The sequence below is a fragment of the Pleurodeles waltl genome, chromosome 8 (assembly GCF_031143425.1).
Source record: "Pleurodeles waltl isolate 20211129_DDA chromosome 8, aPleWal1.hap1.20221129, whole genome shotgun sequence".
In the NCBI taxonomy this organism is placed as follows: Eukaryota; Metazoa; Chordata; class Amphibia; order Caudata; family Salamandridae; genus Pleurodeles; species Pleurodeles waltl.
This window is the reverse complement of record NC_090447.1, coordinates 1310388438-1310408027: the sequence shown is the minus strand read 5'-3', so window position 1 is coordinate 1310408027 and position 19590 is coordinate 1310388438. Positions and strand designations below refer to the sequence as shown.

The window sequence follows — 19590 nt, the reverse complement described above, 5'->3', positions numbered from 1 at the left end:
TTGTTGTGTTGGTCTTGTTTTATTAGATTAAGATCTATTTTTCTAAACAGGTGTGGTATCTTCTTGTTAGGTGTTTTTACTGTTTGAAGTGTTGCAGAAATACTTTACACATTCCCTCCAAACTGAGCCTGACTGGTCTGTGCCGAGCTACCAGAGGCCGAGCACATGTTAATTTAGGGTGTGTTTGGGGCCTACCCAAACTTAGATTGTAGTTCCTCCTTGATCGAGGTGCATACCTCTGTCAACCATAAACCCATTTTCCATCAGTTCCTGAAGCATGTTTTCTTTGCAAGACACTCTGAGCTGATCATCACGAAGGAGGCCGACATCTATTGCAATTGTGTCAATCTTGCTCTTGATTGGTGCAAGTTCCAGCAATTGCTGTCAATATGGAGTCAACTTTATTCATGGCTTCCTAAGAGCAAGAGGCATCCACCGGAGTCCTGCTGGAACTCTGCTGCCAGGGATCACATGCATCCCCACCAGGCACACCGCTGCACTGGTACGAGGATTCCCCATCACAAAGGTGTTGTGAAAAAGTACTGCAGCAAACGTGTAGGCAGGAGTAGTGGTGGGAGGATGATAGCATGAACAAGTAGGATGTAAGCATACTCAGAAATAGCAAATAACAACCGCCTATGCAGTTGTGAAGTAATGTTGGGCCTTAGCAAAACACAGTCACATGAGGGGCACCAGACCCTGGCCAACGCAGCTATCACTTGCGCAGCACAGTGAAATCCTGAGTGTAGACCCCAAATAGCAACCTCAGGGACAGCTGTTTTAGAATGGTTAGTAAAGAAGCAGGCGGTGCAGTGCAGTAGTGCTAGCGATACTGCAGCAAGGAGATGTTGTGGTGCGACCAGCCAGGCCAGTCATGGACATCAGTCTACTCTTACTTAGTAGGTGCATTTCCTCTTTGAATAAAGGCCTTTCTGAGGCAGGAGTCTCTGATTTTCAAATTACTAAAAACCTCGGCACTAAGCATACTGGCTGGCTTCTAAGCACAGGTGGCACACCTCATCAGTGAAGGGGTCAAACAGGTTCTTTCCATCGAAGGGGAGGTCAGACTTTCTCCTCAATTTACAGCAGTTTCTCAAGTTTACGCGGATACCTGATGGTACATGGAAGATCAGTGCTCCCGTTCTTGTGCTAATGAGGTCAAAGATATCAGCATTTTCTGCTCAGCTATTTATGCGCCTAAGTAAAGCACACATTTATTCTCCTTCTGAGTATGATCGGGAGGCAAGGAGGTGTACCAGTCAATCTAACGCCACATAAGTGTATACCATAACTCTGCGGGTTGGCACTGGCATTGGCCCAACTCTAGATAATTTAAAAATACAAAATATATAGTTCACTATACTTTGCCTTACATAAAGAGTAATAGCAAGTTAAATATAGAGATCGGAGTTGTAAAGCAACTTAGTTACTGGCTACAAAAAAAAATGTCAAAACAGCCTTGTTGAAGTGTACTTAGTTTGCAGAATGCATGCTATTACCTGCAGCTGATCTTTTTGCTTTAGTCTTCTCTCTTCCACTCTCATTTGTTCTTCTAAGAACTCCTCAAATGACTGCTTCTTTTCCTTAATTCCTGGTGCGATTGGCCTGCAGGCGGGAAAAAAAAAAAAAAAAAGACAAAAAGAGTTATCCAAAGGGTGCCTGAAACAGACAAATTGAGAAGCCTTTCAGATACCATAGTTTTGTTCACCTCTTACTTCAACAACAGCTTTAGGTTTAAGTGTTGAGAGAACAGTCTTGCCATATTTTCCAAATGCGTGGAATAGACTTGTATTTCCAAGAAGAGAAGGTTTTTGTATTTGAGCACTGCTTACAACTTGGTGATGAAGTCGACTTAGCATTTTTTGATAGTACAGTATACCTCATTTAGGACTACAGACTGGAATTTACAAGGCAGTTATCAAGACTACTGGAGACCTCAACATATGCTACTAAAAACTGAACCAGTCCTTGTCTCTCAACACAGGTGTGTATTTATGAGATCTTACCATGTAATAATGTCACAATCTTTATCAGGTCCAGTTAGGTTTCTTCAATAAAAACACTTAGCTTTAGCCCTTGGTAGCTCCGATACACATCAGTCAGGATTTATCAAAGGAACAAGTATTTATAAGTACCAAAACAGTCAATAAGGAAGAAAAACAACACAATAAAAATCTGACACGAAAATGAAAATAAATACAGCAAGGTAGACCGGAGATATGATTTTTGAAAGGTATGCAAATTATTTTTTGGAAAGACGCAATGAATCATAGTAGTTGGTTGGTTCCTAGCCAACTAGCTAGTGCGGCTACTTCTCTTACCTTAGACGGCCACAATAGGGAGGAAGCTAGTTACAGGGACCACACAGGTGGAGGGGTGCAGCTGCCTGTCACTTCCTGCAGTCTTCGGGCCCTCAATGTTTTTTCTCCTTTAACACGGTCAAGCCAAGAAGTGGTCCTGATGCTGGGGATGCAGGATACGGAGATGCTGAAGGTGCTGACGACACAGAAGAGATGCAGTCGGTTTTCCTGAGGCCATTGTGGCATCTACAAACTTCAGTGGTCATTTTCTGGCTCATGACTTGATCTACCACGATGCACTTAGGAAGTCCAGAGCAAGGCTGGTCGACACTGGTTTCCCGGTTACAGCAGGTCCAGTGTTTGATTACAGGTAAGCAATGCTTTTCTTTACAGGGACCAAGGCCCAGTTTGACTTGCTGAAGGGGCACAGGGCCCCGTCACCAAGCAGACACTTCAGCATCCAGGGGCAGGTAGGCAGTCTTGGGCAGCTGGGCTCTCGAGGCATGCTGGGTTATTTAACCATTGGTGATGATAAAGCTTAACAGAAGGCTAGCTAACTAGCCCTCAGAGTCACTTGTGCCAGGACAGAAGAGGAGTTCTTTTCCACAAGTGAGCAAAGCAGGCAGAGTCATCTTTGCCAGTCCCTTGGGTGCAGCAGGTGCCTTCTAGTCTTTGGGGCAGCCTCTGTTTGCTGGGTCCAGGGAGCAGTAGGGCAGTCCTCCTTCTGTCTTCTTCCAGTCCAGTAGTGAACTGAGGACTGTGCGTCTAGGGTGATACTTTCATACCATCTTTACATTTGTAGGAGATGTGTGGGGGTGGGGGGGGGACATACTAGTCAATGCTGCTGCAGTACCATGGAGGACATCCTTCCCGCTTTACATCACCTCCTGGGGTTTTGGCCACCACAGAACCCAAGGCTATCCCTCTCTACCCGAATGCAGAATGGTTCAAGCCTTCATCTTCTGTGAGGGGTCCTGTGAATTCCCCTGGGGTGTACCCAGCATGAGCCACTCCTTCTGGGAAAACGGTTTTGGAATAATTCCCCCCCCCCACCCCGGAGGTGGGGCCAACCTGTCTGTCCTACACAAAGGAGCAAGCAGGCGAAGGTGTGATTGCCATTTGCCTCACTGAGACAGAAGCCTCTTTGAAGCTGGGCTGTCTGTGGCTACCGTTTAGTAGCCATCCTGTTGGAGGATGTCACACCTCCTCCCACCAGCAAAAGCGCTTCACACTTCCTAGCACGGAGGCAGCATGTTGTCTCGGCTGACAATTCCTGGGGTCCTGGCAACACTTGTCAGGGTCACAGCTGGCAGAGTGCAGTTGCAGTGTTGGGTTGTTTGGAAATATGGATGTATGAGGGATGAAAGATGTGGGTGCAGACGACTGGCAAGGACACTACTAAGAATTTTAACATCTACATTAAGGAGAGATGTGGCTCTATAAGCCATGGGTGTGGTGGGGTCTTTGCCACGCTTTGAGGATCACTACTACCACAGCTTCATGGAGCGTGGGCGGGAGGGGTGGCTTACTAAAGTTTTAAAGCTGCCCGACTAGCCCGCAGCTGCCGGCCTAAAGTCACATATTCAGTTTGTCACTACAGTGGTGACACAATTAAGTGCTGCAGTCCACTAGTGACATTTACTAAATAGCCATAGGTACCTCTTGTACCATGCACTAGAGACTTAAAGGCAGGTTAAATAGGAAAATCAGGAATTAGCCAAATATACACATCATCTGGGGGTTAGAATATATGCACTGCAGCCGTGGCACAGGGCCAATGCACTACAGAGTCGAAAACCCTGCAGCATCAGTCTAAAAACTGCGGAAAGGGTGATCATACAAAAAGAGGTCCCTTCTGAAGGAAAGTGCCTCTTTATGACCTGTCTTCCCCACTTTTTGCTTGTTATTTGATGCAATTTTGAAAGAAAGCACACTGGGTGTCTGCTATCCCCAGTGCCAGAACTCTTTCCCTAAAACTGTACAATTGTACTCCAAATGGCAATACCTTTGGCGCCCCTGTAAGTCCCTAGGAAATGGTACCCCAGGGCCTGGGTTCCAAAGATGGTCACCAAGGGGTGCATCATATATTGTGCTAACCTAAGGGACCCCTCACCTAACTCATGCAGACTGCCATTGTAGGCTGCGTGTTTTGGAGCAGCTAAAAGTGAAAACAATACATAGCAGACCCACAACACTGCATGCAATATATAGGTCACCCCTACAGCAGGCTTTTTAGCACTAAGGTAGGGTTCTTTAAATTATATGTGAGGACTTATCTGCAAGAGCAGATATGCCCGGCCTATGTCTGTCGATTCGTAGACATAGTAAGTGGTCAGGGAAGCCATTTTAAGTACATGTGTTGGACACTGGTCAATACGAGTTCCCCTGCTACATGATGGCTTCACTGAAACTAGGGATGTTTGGTATTAAACATCTCATATTAATAAACCCTCACTGATTCAAGTGATGGATTTATTTATACATGCGCCCAGAGGGCAACTTAAAGGTGCCTCCCAAATAACCTACCAATTACTAGTGTGCTGGCCGACTGGCCTTAACCAGATGCCACCAACAAACAAGTTCTGAGGCAGTCAGGAACAAAGATTGCTCTGGCAGGGGTGTTACACACCCCTCCCAATAGGAAGGCCTCCAAATTAGCATTCTAAGGTATGGGGCTTCAAAGAGTGGGGAGATGCAGACACCCTGACGCAAGGTCTATTTGGCACCTGGACACATGGGACAAATCAGTAGTCTGAGAGGTGTGTCCATCTTCAGGACAGTTCCGCCACTAAAGTGAGCTACCTGATGTGGACACAAAATTTCAAAGCCTGTCATCTTGGTGATGGCAGAGCTAGGAACTCTGGGACACGTTTGGGCCCACTTCATCCAAGAAGTTTTCATATGGGGGTCGTAGTGACCCCAGGGGTAAGTAGCCTATTTGCTGCTACCCTACACTCCATTAACACCCCTAAATTGAGTATTTATGGGAGCCCCTGGCCAAAAATCTTATCCGTCCGACCTGAAATAAGAAGGACACTAGACAGGCACAAAAGCAAGGACTGAAGACCAGTGACTGACTCGGTGCCAGCCCTGCCAGCTGACTTCGACAACTGCAACAAAGACACCTTGTCCTGCAGCTGCTTGCACCTTCAAAGGGCTTGGAGGACTGCCAGCCTTCTCCCAAGAACCAGGAACTCCTGTGAAGTAGCGGAGCTGCTCTCACACGTCTTGCAGGAACCCCAAGAAGAACTGAGAGGTCTCCAGACAGCTAGAACCAGACATTGGACGGCACCACTACACCTGTGCCCTCTAGCCTGAGTCAAAGTGAGCCAACCATGCCTGTGTGGTCCCCAGACCGCCCGCTACCCCCCCCCCCAACCCCCAATAGAGATAAACCGACCTTGGGCCTTCTGCTGTGTCTCTTTTTCCCAGGCTTTACTCTACCACAAGTGACCTGGAAACAAAGATCTGACAACTCAGGACACCTCTGTACCCAGCCACCCTGGAGCGACAAGAAGAGACCAAAGGTGTCACCACGTCCCCAGCCTCATGAAACCTGAGCCAACTAGTTACTTTGGTTGGACTTGACTCTAAGTCCATGCCTGCAGCCTCTTTCTGCAGGCCCCCCTCTACCTTGACTGCCTCCGGTGACAGACACCGATACCTAAGGACAACATTCCGGAGCATCATAAGAAGTGAACCCCCTTGTGGGTTTACCCGGAGTGGCGATTGTCTCCCCCCCCACCAATCCTACCTGCAGCATCTTTCAAACCAGACCAATCACCATTAACTTCAACTGGGCACTGGACGATGAATTGCACCACTGCACCTGGCCGCCCCAGTGCTGCCCAAGGTGATATGTTGGTGTGGCCTAGGACACTGCCTAATACTCACCATAAGTCTGGAAGATTGGTTCTGTAAGTCGCTGCTGAGTATCTATTTGCCGTATATGTTTTTCCTTCACAAGTTAACATTGCAGCCTCAGAAAAGTGTTGAATTTCCTAAACTGTAATAATTTCTATTGCAAAAAATACTTATCCGATCATATTGATTCTGGTGCCTAAACATACATAAAGTTCTCTTCCAGGGGATCCTCAAAGTCAAACACTGAATATTCCTGCCCATTTGCAGGGACCCCAGAGCATATATAAACACACATGTATATGTATCAAATGTATATATAAAAATAATAATTCTAGCAGAAAATAGTAGTACAAATATATACATGTGTAAGCAATAATGCAGTCTATGTTGAGAAACAGGCTAAAAATGCTTTATTTGTGTGAAGTTTTTTTTTTTTTTAATTAATTAAACTCTTCAATTATAGAAAAAAAGTTTCTGCAATCAAAGTAGAAAGCAGAGAAAGTTTAAACAATCCACTGTAAATGAAAAAACTACACTGAAAATAAAGGAGCATTATTAGCCAATAGGCTGCATGTAGGTTAACACAGCAGAACCAAAAAACTGGCACCGTGCCTTTAAGGCTTTGAGCACCTCCAGTAGCCCACCATGCCTCAGGGGTGAAAGTGAGGTGACAGTTGGTTCACAGTTAGGTCAGTTATTTTTTCCGGCTCCTTCTGTGAGGATCCTGTAGCATTGAGCTCTCACTTTTTATGAGTTTTTTGCCAGAAAAATCCTTTAAAAACAGTATTTCTCCGTTTTACTAGACGTTTTACCTTACTACCTTAGTAAAGTAATATTTTTTTCTCTGAAAAATGCCTTAACTTTTTGTGAAATGCCCTGCTTGTGGCAAAAAAAAAAATGCCCAGTCAGATCCACACTCAGTGTGCTTAGTGTGTTTGCCACAGAGCCACTGTCCTGAGACCTGCAAACACTGTAAAAATCTGTCTAAGAGAACTTTGAAAGACAGAGAAAGGATTCGTCTGCATGGGCTACATGAGAGAGAGAAAACATCATCCTTCTCTCTTCATAAGAAGATCTCGAGAGACAAGGACTCTTCTGACAAGCGGCGAGCAAGATCAACGTCGGCTGGTAGGAAAATTCCTGTTTGTTCGCCGTCATTACTTCCGTCGTCACATCAACATCGTCAACTGACGTCGAGGAGTACTCCTCCGTCAACAGCAATTCAGACGATGTAGAGAAAACAACTCCCTCATCAGGATAGATCTCCGTCGACCATCACCCACTGATCGATGTCAAGTAAGCACAGGAGTGCTCATACGCCATCAAAGGCAGACCAAGATCCTCGGACGCAGAAACATCCAATGTCAAAGTCGACCTCAAGGGCAAGGTCTCCGCTGACGACAAAACACCACTCAACGTCAAGGAACTCGCCACCGTTGGGCCATTGCTCGACGTCAAGGCGTTCTACAGAGACTAGAGAAGGTAACATTTGACGTCAAGGGTTCAATGATATCCGTCAACGACATTACATAGTTGTTCGACGTTGAGTCACTCCTCACCTTTGACGGTTGCATCACAAATGGCTTCTCAACGTCTCAGTCCCCCTTAAAAGACAGCGACAGGGCAAACTTCACCTGCCAAGACGATTTTACCTCCTCAGGACCCAGTTGTCGCTATACCAAGTAGATTATCTGTGGCATCCTCAAGGGCCTCAACTCTTAGGACAGCTCTCCCCCATAAATCTGTCTCCGGGGTGGTTGGAAAGCCTTAATAAAACTCCTGCTCGTCAATCTCCAGATTCGCAATATTCCTGGCTATATTCTCCCTCGGCTGCTTTTCCACGAACGCCGTCTCCAACAACTCCTGCCAAGCGGACGACAATGCCATCCTCTGACCAGCTCGATCCACGACGCAGCACAGTCCTTCACGGTCGCGCACAAGCAGATGATCACATTCCAGACAAAGATCCCGGGTCTCTAGATCCCGTCACCAGAGACGCAGATCCCTTTAATGGCCCACAGCTCTGATTAGAGAGTATTCGCCTACTCGGACGAATACTCCTCCGGCAACATTTTCTCCAGTGGACGATATAACCACTTTCAATGAAGTGTTTTTTCAATAGACCTTCCGGAACGGACAGCATCATCGATACTACACCATCGTACTTCTTCCAGGCAGCTGCTCCACCACACTACCACAAAATAGAGCATTAGAATTATCTCTTTTTGCCACTATCTTACCTCTAAGGGGAACCCTTGGACTCTGTGCATACTATTCCTTACTTTGAAATAGTGCATACAGAGCCAACTTCCTACACTTACCTCCCAAAGGAGGTCCTGGGGCAGCCGGTAGCGTTCGGCCAGGGCCACATGCAATCGACGGATACAGTGTTGTGTGCCGCGAGTGGCCATAAACCTGCATTGGTCAGGGTGAATCAGCTGCGGTAGAACCATTTTGAGACGGGTGGCGATGACAGTGGCGTAGATTTTTACCTCACTGTTAATCAGAGATATCGGCCTGTAGTCAGCACAATGCAGCAATGGAGGATGGGTTTTAGGAAGCACCACAATGGTGGTGGCGTCCAGTCCCACCGGGAAGGAACCCTGGCGATCCACCTCCGTAAATAACTCCAATAGGCACGGCACTAGATCCTCCCACAACGCCTTATAGTATTCTGAGGGAAAACCATCAGGTTGCGGGGTCTTACCCGTCCCCAAGCACAGAGATAGCCACCCCGACCTCCTCCACACAGAGGTTCGTCCAGGTGCTGCACCTCCATCAGGGGCAATTTTGGAAGGGGGACATCTTCCAGAAGCCAGCGAGCATGGTCTGACACGATCGCTGCCAAAGCCTGATAAGGCGTCTGGTAATACCGGGCAAAAGCGTCAGCTATGTCTTGGTGTCCTGAGACGCGGACCCCCTGTTCGTTATAAATTTCGGGAATAATCCTAGAGGCTTTTTGCTGGGACATCAGCCAGTATAGCAACTTTCCAGTTTTGTCCCCCCCAGCCATAAACCCTAGCAGTGGTAGCCCGCCAAAGATACTTTGCTGCTTCCAAAGATTGATCACGGATTTCCTCGCGGATCAATAGGCGTTGCCTAGCTACCCCTTTGCTGGGACTCCCCTCCTGTTCAGCTTCTAAGTGCACTGCCTGCACCTCTAACTGCTTAATATTGCGTGTCTGAGAACGCTCCCGAGCTCGTACAAGGCGTCTAGCCGTACCCCGCAGGACCGCCTTACTTGCAGCCCACAGGGTTCCAGGGGATGTCACAGACCCTTCATTAAGAACAAAGAACTCACGAAGTGCCTGCCACAGCTGCTTGACGTAGGACCCATCCTGCAGATACCATGCGTTCAGTCACCACACAGGGTAGATTTAAGACTGGGTAGGTCCCACAGTAAATCGAAGGGATGCATGGTCGGAAATTCCTTGTGCCAAGATTTCAATAAGGGTGAGGCAGCTGCAATCCGTGCTCGGCAGAAGCACCAAGTCAATTCCAGATTGTGTGCCATGGGCCGCTGAGGTATGTGTAAATTGCTGAAGCCGCGAATGACACTCGCCACGCATCGCAGAGACCCGCGGCAGACAACCGCCCCATAAGCCCCGCTGCCATGACCTGTCTGTATGCCGAGGGCGGGCCAGTCACGTCCAAGTCAGGGTCTGGGGCTGAGTTAAAATCTCCCCCCAGTATGGTAAGTCCCGGGGGTAGGTCCAGGAGCAATTTGGTTAGATCCTTAAAAATCCCACGTATCATCATCATGGACACTAACCACATTGATCGTGATGCCCTCAACCCTCCCAGTAATGGCCTCATAGTGTCCCTGCTGGTCTCTCCATACCTGGATTAGCGTTATGGGAAATGAACAGTGCAGAGGTATTGCTACTCCCCGTGATCCACGCAGAAACCCTGCATGGTACACTCTGTCAAATCCCTTATGAGCTAGAAAGGGACAGTGATCTCCCAAGAGGTGAGTCTCCTGCAAGGAGAGCATCGGGTCGGTATTAGTGTATGAAGGTAAACACGACGGTGCGCTTAATTTTGTCTACAAGCCTGTTAACATTTCATGAGATAACCTGTGTCGGCCCCACTGGTGTGGTTAATTCTAGCTACAGCAGAGCTGCTTCTGGACTATGCCGTGGCCCGGGCTCCCCCCTCTGCCCCGCCCAGTCTGCCTCTTAATGAGCGATTGCACTCTGTCAATTAGCTTCCTGGACCCACTTCCTGTGCATTGGCAAGCAAGAACATGTGTACCAATTTGACAGTGGGCAAGAACAAACACCTTAAAACAAGGTCTAAACTCCCATACCCCCAACTCACTCCCCACCCCAGACTCCCCCTCCCCTCCCAGAAGCATCTGTCGCCCTTATATATCATCTCACTCCCAAACATAGTGAGTAGTAAACAGTGATTGGTGGACCAGTGGTGGACCTCTCCATAGTGTAGGATCAAAAAAGTAAACACATTAAATGGTAAGCAGTCTCATTATAGGAGTGTTCTCATAAAGGCATGCAGCACCCGCCCAATATCTCTTCCCTTCATGTAGAGTCAAAGTGTCGGGCTTCGGGACATATCCAAATCCTCCAGTGGGCCTGCGTTAATCTCTGCAGTTCCAGCCCCCCGTCGCCCTCCTGACCTGCTTGTGACTGTTGTCCTAATAGATCCGTGGATGGGCTTTCCAAGGGGGAGCCCGAGCGGCAGTCCCGGCGTGCTTTGCGCCTCCTCGAGCGCGTCCGATGATGAAGGCCAGATGGTTGCTTCTGCTGGCTGTTCGGCGGTGCTCCGTCCAGGGTCAGCCTTTGTCTCTCACCGGGTGGGCCAAGCGGTACCTCTTCCATCAGTCAAGTGCATGCCGTAGCTGGATGCTCGAAGAAGTGAGTCTTATTTCCGTGTACCACTCGGAGTTTTGCTGGAAATAGAAGATGGTACGATATATCCATCGATCTCAGTTTCTGCTTCACTTCAAGAAAGGAGTGACGTTACAGTTGTATATCCATGGTATAGTCGGGAAAGAGGAGGCCCTTCACCCCATTACAGAAGAGATCTCCCCTGGAGCGCGCCTCCTGCAGCACAGCATCCCTGTCTTTGAAACTGAAGAGGCAGAGAATTACCGGCCTGGGCGGGGAGCCCGGCGATGGTCTTGACTGCAGAGCCCTGTGGGCCCATTCAATCGCGAACCATGGGGTGAGGTGGTCCGCAGGCATCCAAGAGCGGAACCAGTCCTCCAAGAATGAGACCAAGTATGATGTTGCTGTGTTCTCCAGAAGGCCTACAATACGAAGACTATTGCGCCTGGACCGATTCTCAGCATCTTCGGCCCTCCGGTAGAGCTCCGGCGTGCGGGCTGATAATGCGGATACTTGTGCCTTTAGGACACTCATGTTGTCTTGCACTGTGGTTATCCTTGATTCCGCCTCCGTGATTCAGGCTGTGGCATTGTGGAGGTCCTGACAAACCAGGGCCACCTCCACTCTTACTGCCCCGATCATGGCCTCTACAGCAGAGTGGGACGCCTGAATAATTTCTGCCAGGTCGCTGGACACCGCCGGCGGACCGCCACCACCACTCAGAGCGATCCTCAGCTCGGGTCCCACCAGAGCCCATAGTGAATTGGTCAATGCGTGTCTGTGCCACCGATGGCCGTATCGATTTGTCCTTGCCCACTGCCGCCCCCCCAGGCTCCGCTATAGTTTATGCCACCCTGGACGAAATGTACAGGGGAAGTCCAGCTAGCCCATCATAGCCACCGTCCACGGCCTCAGATCTGAGTTTTACACTGCAGGGCAGCAGGTTTGTCTCAAGGATCCTGAGATCTTTGGTCTGCCAGCCGACCACACTCAACGCCACCTGTGGCAACCCGGTGTTGAATTACCAGAGACAGTTTGTTAGTCTTATGGACTGCCCAGGTAACTTTTCTTCATTTGGCTCCTTTGCAACTTCCCTCGGCAGCGCGCCTCTTCTTCTGCCTCTCTCTGAGTCCCACAGTCCTGGGGAAGGGGGGGGGGGATGTTACACTCTTCTCATCGTCCCAAAAGTCTGGGTACTCCAGCTAGGGGGGAGGGCCCTCTTCCTTACCTTATGGGCGGCCCCCCTGGATCCACGACCCAGCACCGCCTCCCTCAGCTCACCTGATTGCTAGGCCTCGGCCTTCCGCCTCCTGATGCCCGGGCGGCCTGGTCTGCTTCTCCGCCGGCTCCCGCGCCAGGCACACCGGCCAGCGACTTCACCCACAGCGCCCTTCCAGTGTGTGCCGCTCCAGCGGGCACTCGCGGACTGCCCCGGGCGCCCAGCAACACACCGCCGCGCCAGGGGGTCGGACGGCTCCTCCGATACCTCGGGGGAGGAGGGGGCGCAACAGCCTCCAGAGTGGGTAGTTGCCGCCGATGAAGGCAGATTAGATGCGCAGCTTAAGGCGGATGACGGAGGGGTCCGGAGCACTACAAGAGTGCAACCACCATGTTAACGCCATGGCCACGCCCCTCAACATTCACAGTTATATAAGCGAGTGGTCAGGGGTGGGGGTGGATAATTTCCCCAACTTAAATTTGTTCTTTACGGTCATTCACTCAACAATAAAAACTACTGAAACTAAGAAAAAAAAAAAAAGAAATACACCTGCATCCATATTTCTTTCATATGCCCCACATGAGATACTACTGGGATTGTTCCTTGCTCCACCAGCTAGGAAACTTAGTTGCAGGTTCTTGTTACTGGTTTTGCTGCTGGCGAAACGACGCAGTGCTATGAGATGGATGGGATCACATCCCCCAAGTTACACTGAATGGTTACGTGATATGTCCGAATGGGCAGTGGCAAAAGAAGTAACAATGAAACATGTGAGACGCGATGAACACCTCAAGGATGATCTGGCTGCCTGGGCACACATGTTGGCAGATTTGAGAGTTGCCAGAATGGCACCAACTGATCCAGGGGGGACTAGGCTATAAAAGAAGGCTACGTGTTTGGGATGGACTTTCATGGGCTGATGACCAAATGCACTGCCTTTTATGCTATATAATGTACAGGAAGAATGGGACGGAATTTGGGACTTCTAAACTTATAGGATGTAATAGCTGTGATGCGTGCCTACACTAACTGCTTCCACATTGGATACCTCTAAGTATTGATAATCTTCCTATGCTGAACTGTCTGCAGCTAGGGAGGGAGGGGGTGTTTGAAGTATTTCATACGTATCATGTGTTGTTGTTGTTTTAACACTGCTGTGTACATCTTATGTAATGTCCTGATCCCATGAAACTTAAAGATTACATTTAAAAAAAAAAAAAAAAAAAAAAAAAAAAAAATTAATTCTTGTTCATAAAAAGGTGAAATGCTCATTTTTGAGATACGTGGTTTGCCCATATACCCCTTGCCATATTAAAAGTAAAGAATTGAACTCAACTTTCCCCATGTATTATTGAACAACATATTATGAATGTTGAAGACCTTTGGCACTATTTAACAAGTCACTGTATAAAAAGCCATTACTTACTTAATGTGTGTCACATGACTCAGACAAATGTGCATACCTTTCCTCCAGAAAGCCAGCTTTGGTATTATTTCCATCGCAATTTATAGAAGCATCTGCATTATCTATAGGATTTCCATTGCAAGAATCTTCTATGCATGACTGCTTACATTTCTCCTTTTCGCAAATATCACTTTTCACTATAAAGTAAAGAGTACGATAAATAATTAATAAAAGGGGATAAACATTGCGAAGCAGGATAAAACATAATCTAGAAGTGTCTGATTATAAATATATTAAATTTAGAAACAAATGATGCTCTCCAAAATGGTTTGTAAAAAAATCCTTATAAAGACTACCTTTTTCTGTTTTCTTAATTTCCATTCAGAGACATGTCTTTCACCAACTGCTACACCAGGATCACCTAATTTTCAGACCCTCTGAAATTCTTTCCAGAGGAAGATATTGGCTGCCCTTTCAGTGCTATAATGACTGCCAGAAACCATAAAATTGCACTTTCTGTGGTTAATCCTCAGGGAATTTTCTCTATTTGGTGTTCAGAATGTTTTGCAAACCTTTCCTTCTCTTGCTATGTAAATGTAATCATCTGTACAGGATCGGGGTGGGGATGATTATTCAGCCCTGACTGTAGGAATCTATGTAGGTTACTTGACATAGGATATCAAGTGTCAATGGAGAATCTAATCAGGTTGAAGCCAAAAGGTACTCTAGTTTAAGACTTTTTCAAGTCTTTTTAGAGTGTAAATCTATGGTTTTCTTCACATCTACCTTTGGAGTAAGGAGTAAGTTCCATCCAATCAGGCTACAGCTCTATAACTGTCCAGAAACGTAGAGTAAAAAAGTGAAATATGTATTGTCACACTACGATTCTCTATTAAAAACAGAGAAGAAGAATTTGGCCAGAGCTTTTCCAAAACAACTAGAATGCTTTAGGCAGCTGGTAAGATAGCCAGGTGGGTCAAACATTCACTAAGAGACCTTCAGAATCCTGGTTCAAATACCAGTAGTGATGTATCACAAAGGTATCAGTATGTGTTTTTATTTAATAGCTTTATGCGTTTAGACATTGTTAAACAGGTATAAAGATTGTGAGGTCATAAGCACTGCATTTGGTATGGAACCTATAGTTTTTCATGACTGTTTTGCAAGTTATGCACTGCAGAGACAACCACAAATGGCAAAGTTCAGATGTTTTTAGATCTCCCATACACAGCGCATGTGCTGTGCTGCAAGATATATTGTATGCAATTCTGTGGGCTTACAACCAGTCCACTGCACAGCATTAGTTGTTTACACTGTCATTATTATTTGCTATCTTTCAATTATATAGCTCCTGTTGGCTTCCCTTCCTTTCTTGTGTTAGCTCCTCCCGGGAGCACGAGACAAGCATGTGTTTTTACTTGTCATTTTACCACCTACTATTATTTTTAATAAGCGTTTTGGTATTTGGTAGTGGACGTTGTAGGAAAGTACCATCTTGCCTGGCATGTTACCCCCATATTTCACTGTATATATGTTGTTTTAGTCTATGTGTCACTGGGACCCTGCCAGGCAGGGTACCAGTGCTCATAAGTATGTGCCCTGTATGATGCCCAACTGTCTCACTGAGGCTCTGCTAACCAGAACCTCAGTGGTTATGCTCTCTCTGCTTTCCAAATTTGTCACTAACAGGCTAGTGACTAAACTTACCAATTCACATTGGCATACTGGTACACCCATATTATTCCCTAGTATATGGTACTGAGGTACCCAGGGTATCCCTATGGGCTGCAGCATTTCTTTTGCCACCCATAGGGAGCTCTGACAATTCTTACACAGGCCTGCCAGTGCAGCCTGAGTGAAATAACGCCCACGTTATTTCACAGCCATTTACCACTGCACTTAAGTAACTTATAAGTCACCTATATGTCTAACCTTCACCTAGTGAAGATTGGGTGCAAAGTTACTTACTGTGTGGGCACCCTGGCACTAGCCAAGGTGCCCCCACATCGTTCAGGGCAAATTCCCCGGACTTTGTGAGTGCAGGAACACCATTACACGCGTGCACTATACATAGGTCACTACCTATGTATAGCGTCACAATGGTAACTCCAAACATGGCCATGTAACATGTCTAAGATCATAGAGTTGTCACTCCATTCTGGCACTGGGGGGACAATTCCATGAGCCCCCGGGTCTCTAGCATAGTACCCGGGTACTGCCAAACTGCCTTTCAGGGATCTCCAATGTAGCTGCTGCTGCCAACCCCTCAGACAGGTTTCTGCCCTCCTGGAGTCCAGGCAGCCCTGGCCCAGGAAGGCAGAACAAAGGACTTCCTCTGAGAGAGGGTGTTACACCCTCTCCCTTTGGAAACAGGTGTGAGGGTTGGGGAGGAGTAGCCTCTCCCAGTCCTCTGGAAATGCTTTGATGGGCACAGATGGTGCCCATCTCTGCATAAGCCAGTCTACACCGGTGCAGGGATCCTCCAGCCCTGCTCTGGCGCAAAACTGGACAAAGGAAAGGGGAGTGACCTCCTTTTCTGGCTATTTAGGGTCTCTGCTTTGGGGAATTCTTTAGATAACAAATGCAAGAGCTCACCAGAGTTCCTCTGCATCTACCTCTTCACCTTCTACCAAAGGATCGACCGCGGACTGCTCAGGATGCCTGCAAAACCGCAACAAAGTAGCAAGATGACTATTAGCAACCTTGTATCGCCTCATCCTGCCGGCTTTCTCGACTGTTTCCAGGTGGTGCATGCTCTGGGGGTAGCCTGCCTTCACCCTGCACCAGGAGCTCTGAAGAAATCTCCCGTGGGTCGACGGAATCTTCCCCCTGCTAACACAGGCACCAAAAGACTGCATCACTGGTCCTCTGGGTCCCCTCTCATCCTGACGAGCGTGGTCCCTGGAACTCAGCAACTCTGTCCAAGTGACTCCCACAGTCCAGTGACTCTTCAGTCCAAGTTTGGTGGAGGTAAGTCCTTGCCTCCCCATGCTGGACTGCATTGCTGGGTACCGCGTGATTTGCAGCTGCTCCGGCTCCTGTGCACTCTTCCAGGATTTCCTTCGTGCACAGCCAAGCCTGGGTCCCCGACACTCTAACCTGCAGTGCACAACTTCCTGAGTTGTCCTCCGGCATCATGGGACTCCCTTTTGTGTCTTCGGGTGAGCTCCGGTTCACTCCTCTTCGTAGTGCCTGTTCCGGCACTTCTGCGGGTGCTGCCTGCTTCTGTGAGGGTTCCCTGACTTGCTGGGCGCACCCTCAGTGTCCTCATCCAAGTGGCAACATCCTGGTCCCACATGGGCCACAGCAGCACCCAAAAACCTCTACTGCGACCCTTGCAGCTAGCAAGGGTTGTTTGCGGTCTTTCTGCATGGGAACACCTCTGCAAGCTTCATCGCGACGTGGAACCTCCGTCTTCCAAAGGAGAAGTCCTTAGCTCTCTTTTTTCTTGCAGAACTCCAAGCTTCTTCCATCCGGTGGCAGCTTCTTTGCACCCTCAGCTGGCATTTCCTGGGCTCCTGCCCACTCTCGCGACTATTGGACTTGGTCCCCCTGTCTTACAGGTACTCCGGTCCGGAAATCCACTGTTATTGCACTGCTGGTGTGTTTGTTCTTCCTGCAGAATCCCCCTAGCACGACTTCTGTGCTCTCTGGGGGTAGTAAGTGCACTTTACACCTACCTTTCAGGGTCTTGGGGTGGGCTATTTTTCTAACCCTCACTGTTTTCTCACAGTCCCAGCGACCCTCTACAAGCTCACATAGGTTTGGGGTCCATTCGTGGTTCGCATTCCACTTTTGGAGTATATGGTTTGTGTTGCCCTTATACCTATGTGCTCCTATTGCAATCTATTGTAATTCTACACTGTTTGCATTACTTTTCTTGCTATTACTTACCTAATTTTGGTTTGTGTACATATATCTTGTGTATATAACTTATCCTCATACTGAGGGTACTCACGGATATACTTTTGGCATATGGTCATAAAAATAAAGTACCTTTATTTTTAGTAACTCTGTGTATTGTGTTTTCTTATGATATTGTGCATATGACACCAGTGGTATAGTAGGAGCTTTACATGTCTCCTAGTTCAGCCTAAGCTGCTTTGCCATAGCTACCTTCTATCAGTCTAAGCTGCTAGAAACACCTCTTCTACACTGATAAGGGATCACTGGACCTGGCACAAGGTGTAAATACCTCTGGTACCCACTACAAGCCAGGCCAGCCTCCTACAGACGTGCAGTATGGTTTCCTCCTTTTAACACAGGCATACTGCTTCTTATTTATGTTGCTTTCACCCTATCTGCCATCTCTATTGACTCTTTAATTACTTGTACCCACAACTGTACTACTCCACGCTACTCCACTCTACCCCACTCAGCTTCACACAATGCCACTCTCCACCTCACTGTGTCACACTTCTCTACTCTGCCATTCTCATCGACTTCATACAATGCCACTCCACTCTATACTAATCTAATCTAAACCACTCTACTCTACCCTACAGCAGGTTACTTTCCACTCCACAATACGCCAGTCTACCCTCCTCCACGCCACTCTACTCTACTCTACTCTACTCTACGTCACTCCACCCTACGCCACTCAACTAACTTTTAGCCATGCTGAAGAAAAGCTAAGCTGCTGCACAACATGGCTAAAAGACATTGGCCAAGCTAATAGCTCTTCCATAAGCACGACCTATTAGTTCTGCCAATCCTAATTAGGTTTTGTAACCATACCTTCATCTTCACTGTCTTTTCTTTATAAACATATCACTGAATTTTTTAACAATATGGTAGGGGCACAGGATAGCACACCGCCCCGCTGTTCACTGTATCTCATCCCAGCTCTCAACCCAGTGCCCCAGATAGCTCTCAACATTCCATTTACTGATTTTTAACTATGATTTTTAAGTGGATTTCAAGTCTTTTTTAATATGTACTCTAGTTTTTTAATGTGTTTATATTATATGATATATGACATCTAACTTATTCAAATTTCTTCCCTTACTTGCCTTTAACCAGGCATTATAAGTCTTCAGACTTTTAAAAGCAGAGCCCCTTCACGAAAAAAAAAAAAAAAACAATCATAAGGGACCCCATTATGAAAACATACTTTTTCACAAAATATTTTTCAGAAAATTAGCAGCCCTAAACATATTTAACAATTCTAACATTGCAGTTGGGGTCAGTTAATCCTTTTAAAAATACATGATTGTCAACATGCTATGGGCAGCCCAGTCTTCCTAAAGTGTAAAGGTTTCCAGTGTTATTCTTTATTAGAAATTGGGGGGCTGTTGGGTGGGGGGGGGGGGGGGGGGGGGGGGCGGAAGGGTGCAGGTGGTTAGGGGACACTTTGAAGATTATGTGCAGCCCCTCCGTGTTTTATAACCTACTCACAGCCATGACATGAGTGACAAAATATATTACTGATGGCCTATTACGAGTAACAAAGTAGTTGGGGTCATTGTAAATAGACCCTTGAGTATGGCCCATAAATATATGTAAGAGCTGTGCTAATAAATGCATGTTCCAACATTTAGTGCAGTGCAAACATGAAATTTCATGTTATAACCACACTGCAACAAAACTAATATGAGGAAAACCCTAAATACTGCCACACATGGTACATATTCTACCAACTTTGCATAGGGAAACAACTCTGCCAGTAGCCAAGTGACATTTTATCTTGCTGCACAAACACAGTAGTTAATACAGTTTGCATATCTCACTTTGCTTGCAGGTGAGACGATGCGTTGGTTCCTGACTGGCAGGGGAGGTGATGTGTCAATTCTTTCCTCGCAGGAAAGACCATGCTTTGTTTTCCAGACACGCAGCCTCAGTTACTTACTGTGGTGCTGAGGGGGTGTGGGGGCACAGGGCGATGAAAAATTGGCACCTGGCAATTCAGACGTGTTGTGTTGATAAAACCACAGTGAAACAGGGGCTGCGTCGATT

General features: G+C 47.3%; 1 protein-coding gene across 4 annotated transcripts in view; it reads right to left on the bottom strand.

The window, feature by feature from the left end:
* Positions 1–19590, bottom strand: part of CENPJ (centromere protein J) — a 261058-nt gene that overhangs the window by 208048 nt on the left and 33420 nt on the right. For all 4 annotated transcript variants that reach the window (XM_069202296.1, XM_069202295.1, XM_069202297.1 and 1 more), the window contains 2 exons: positions 13694–13832; positions 1500–1605 (listed from right to left, as the gene is read on the bottom strand). In XM_069202296.1, the coding sequence (XP_069058397.1) occupies positions 1500–1605; positions 13694–13832 (245 nt within the window). The remainder of the gene's footprint in view (positions 1–1499; positions 1606–13693; positions 13833–19590) is intronic.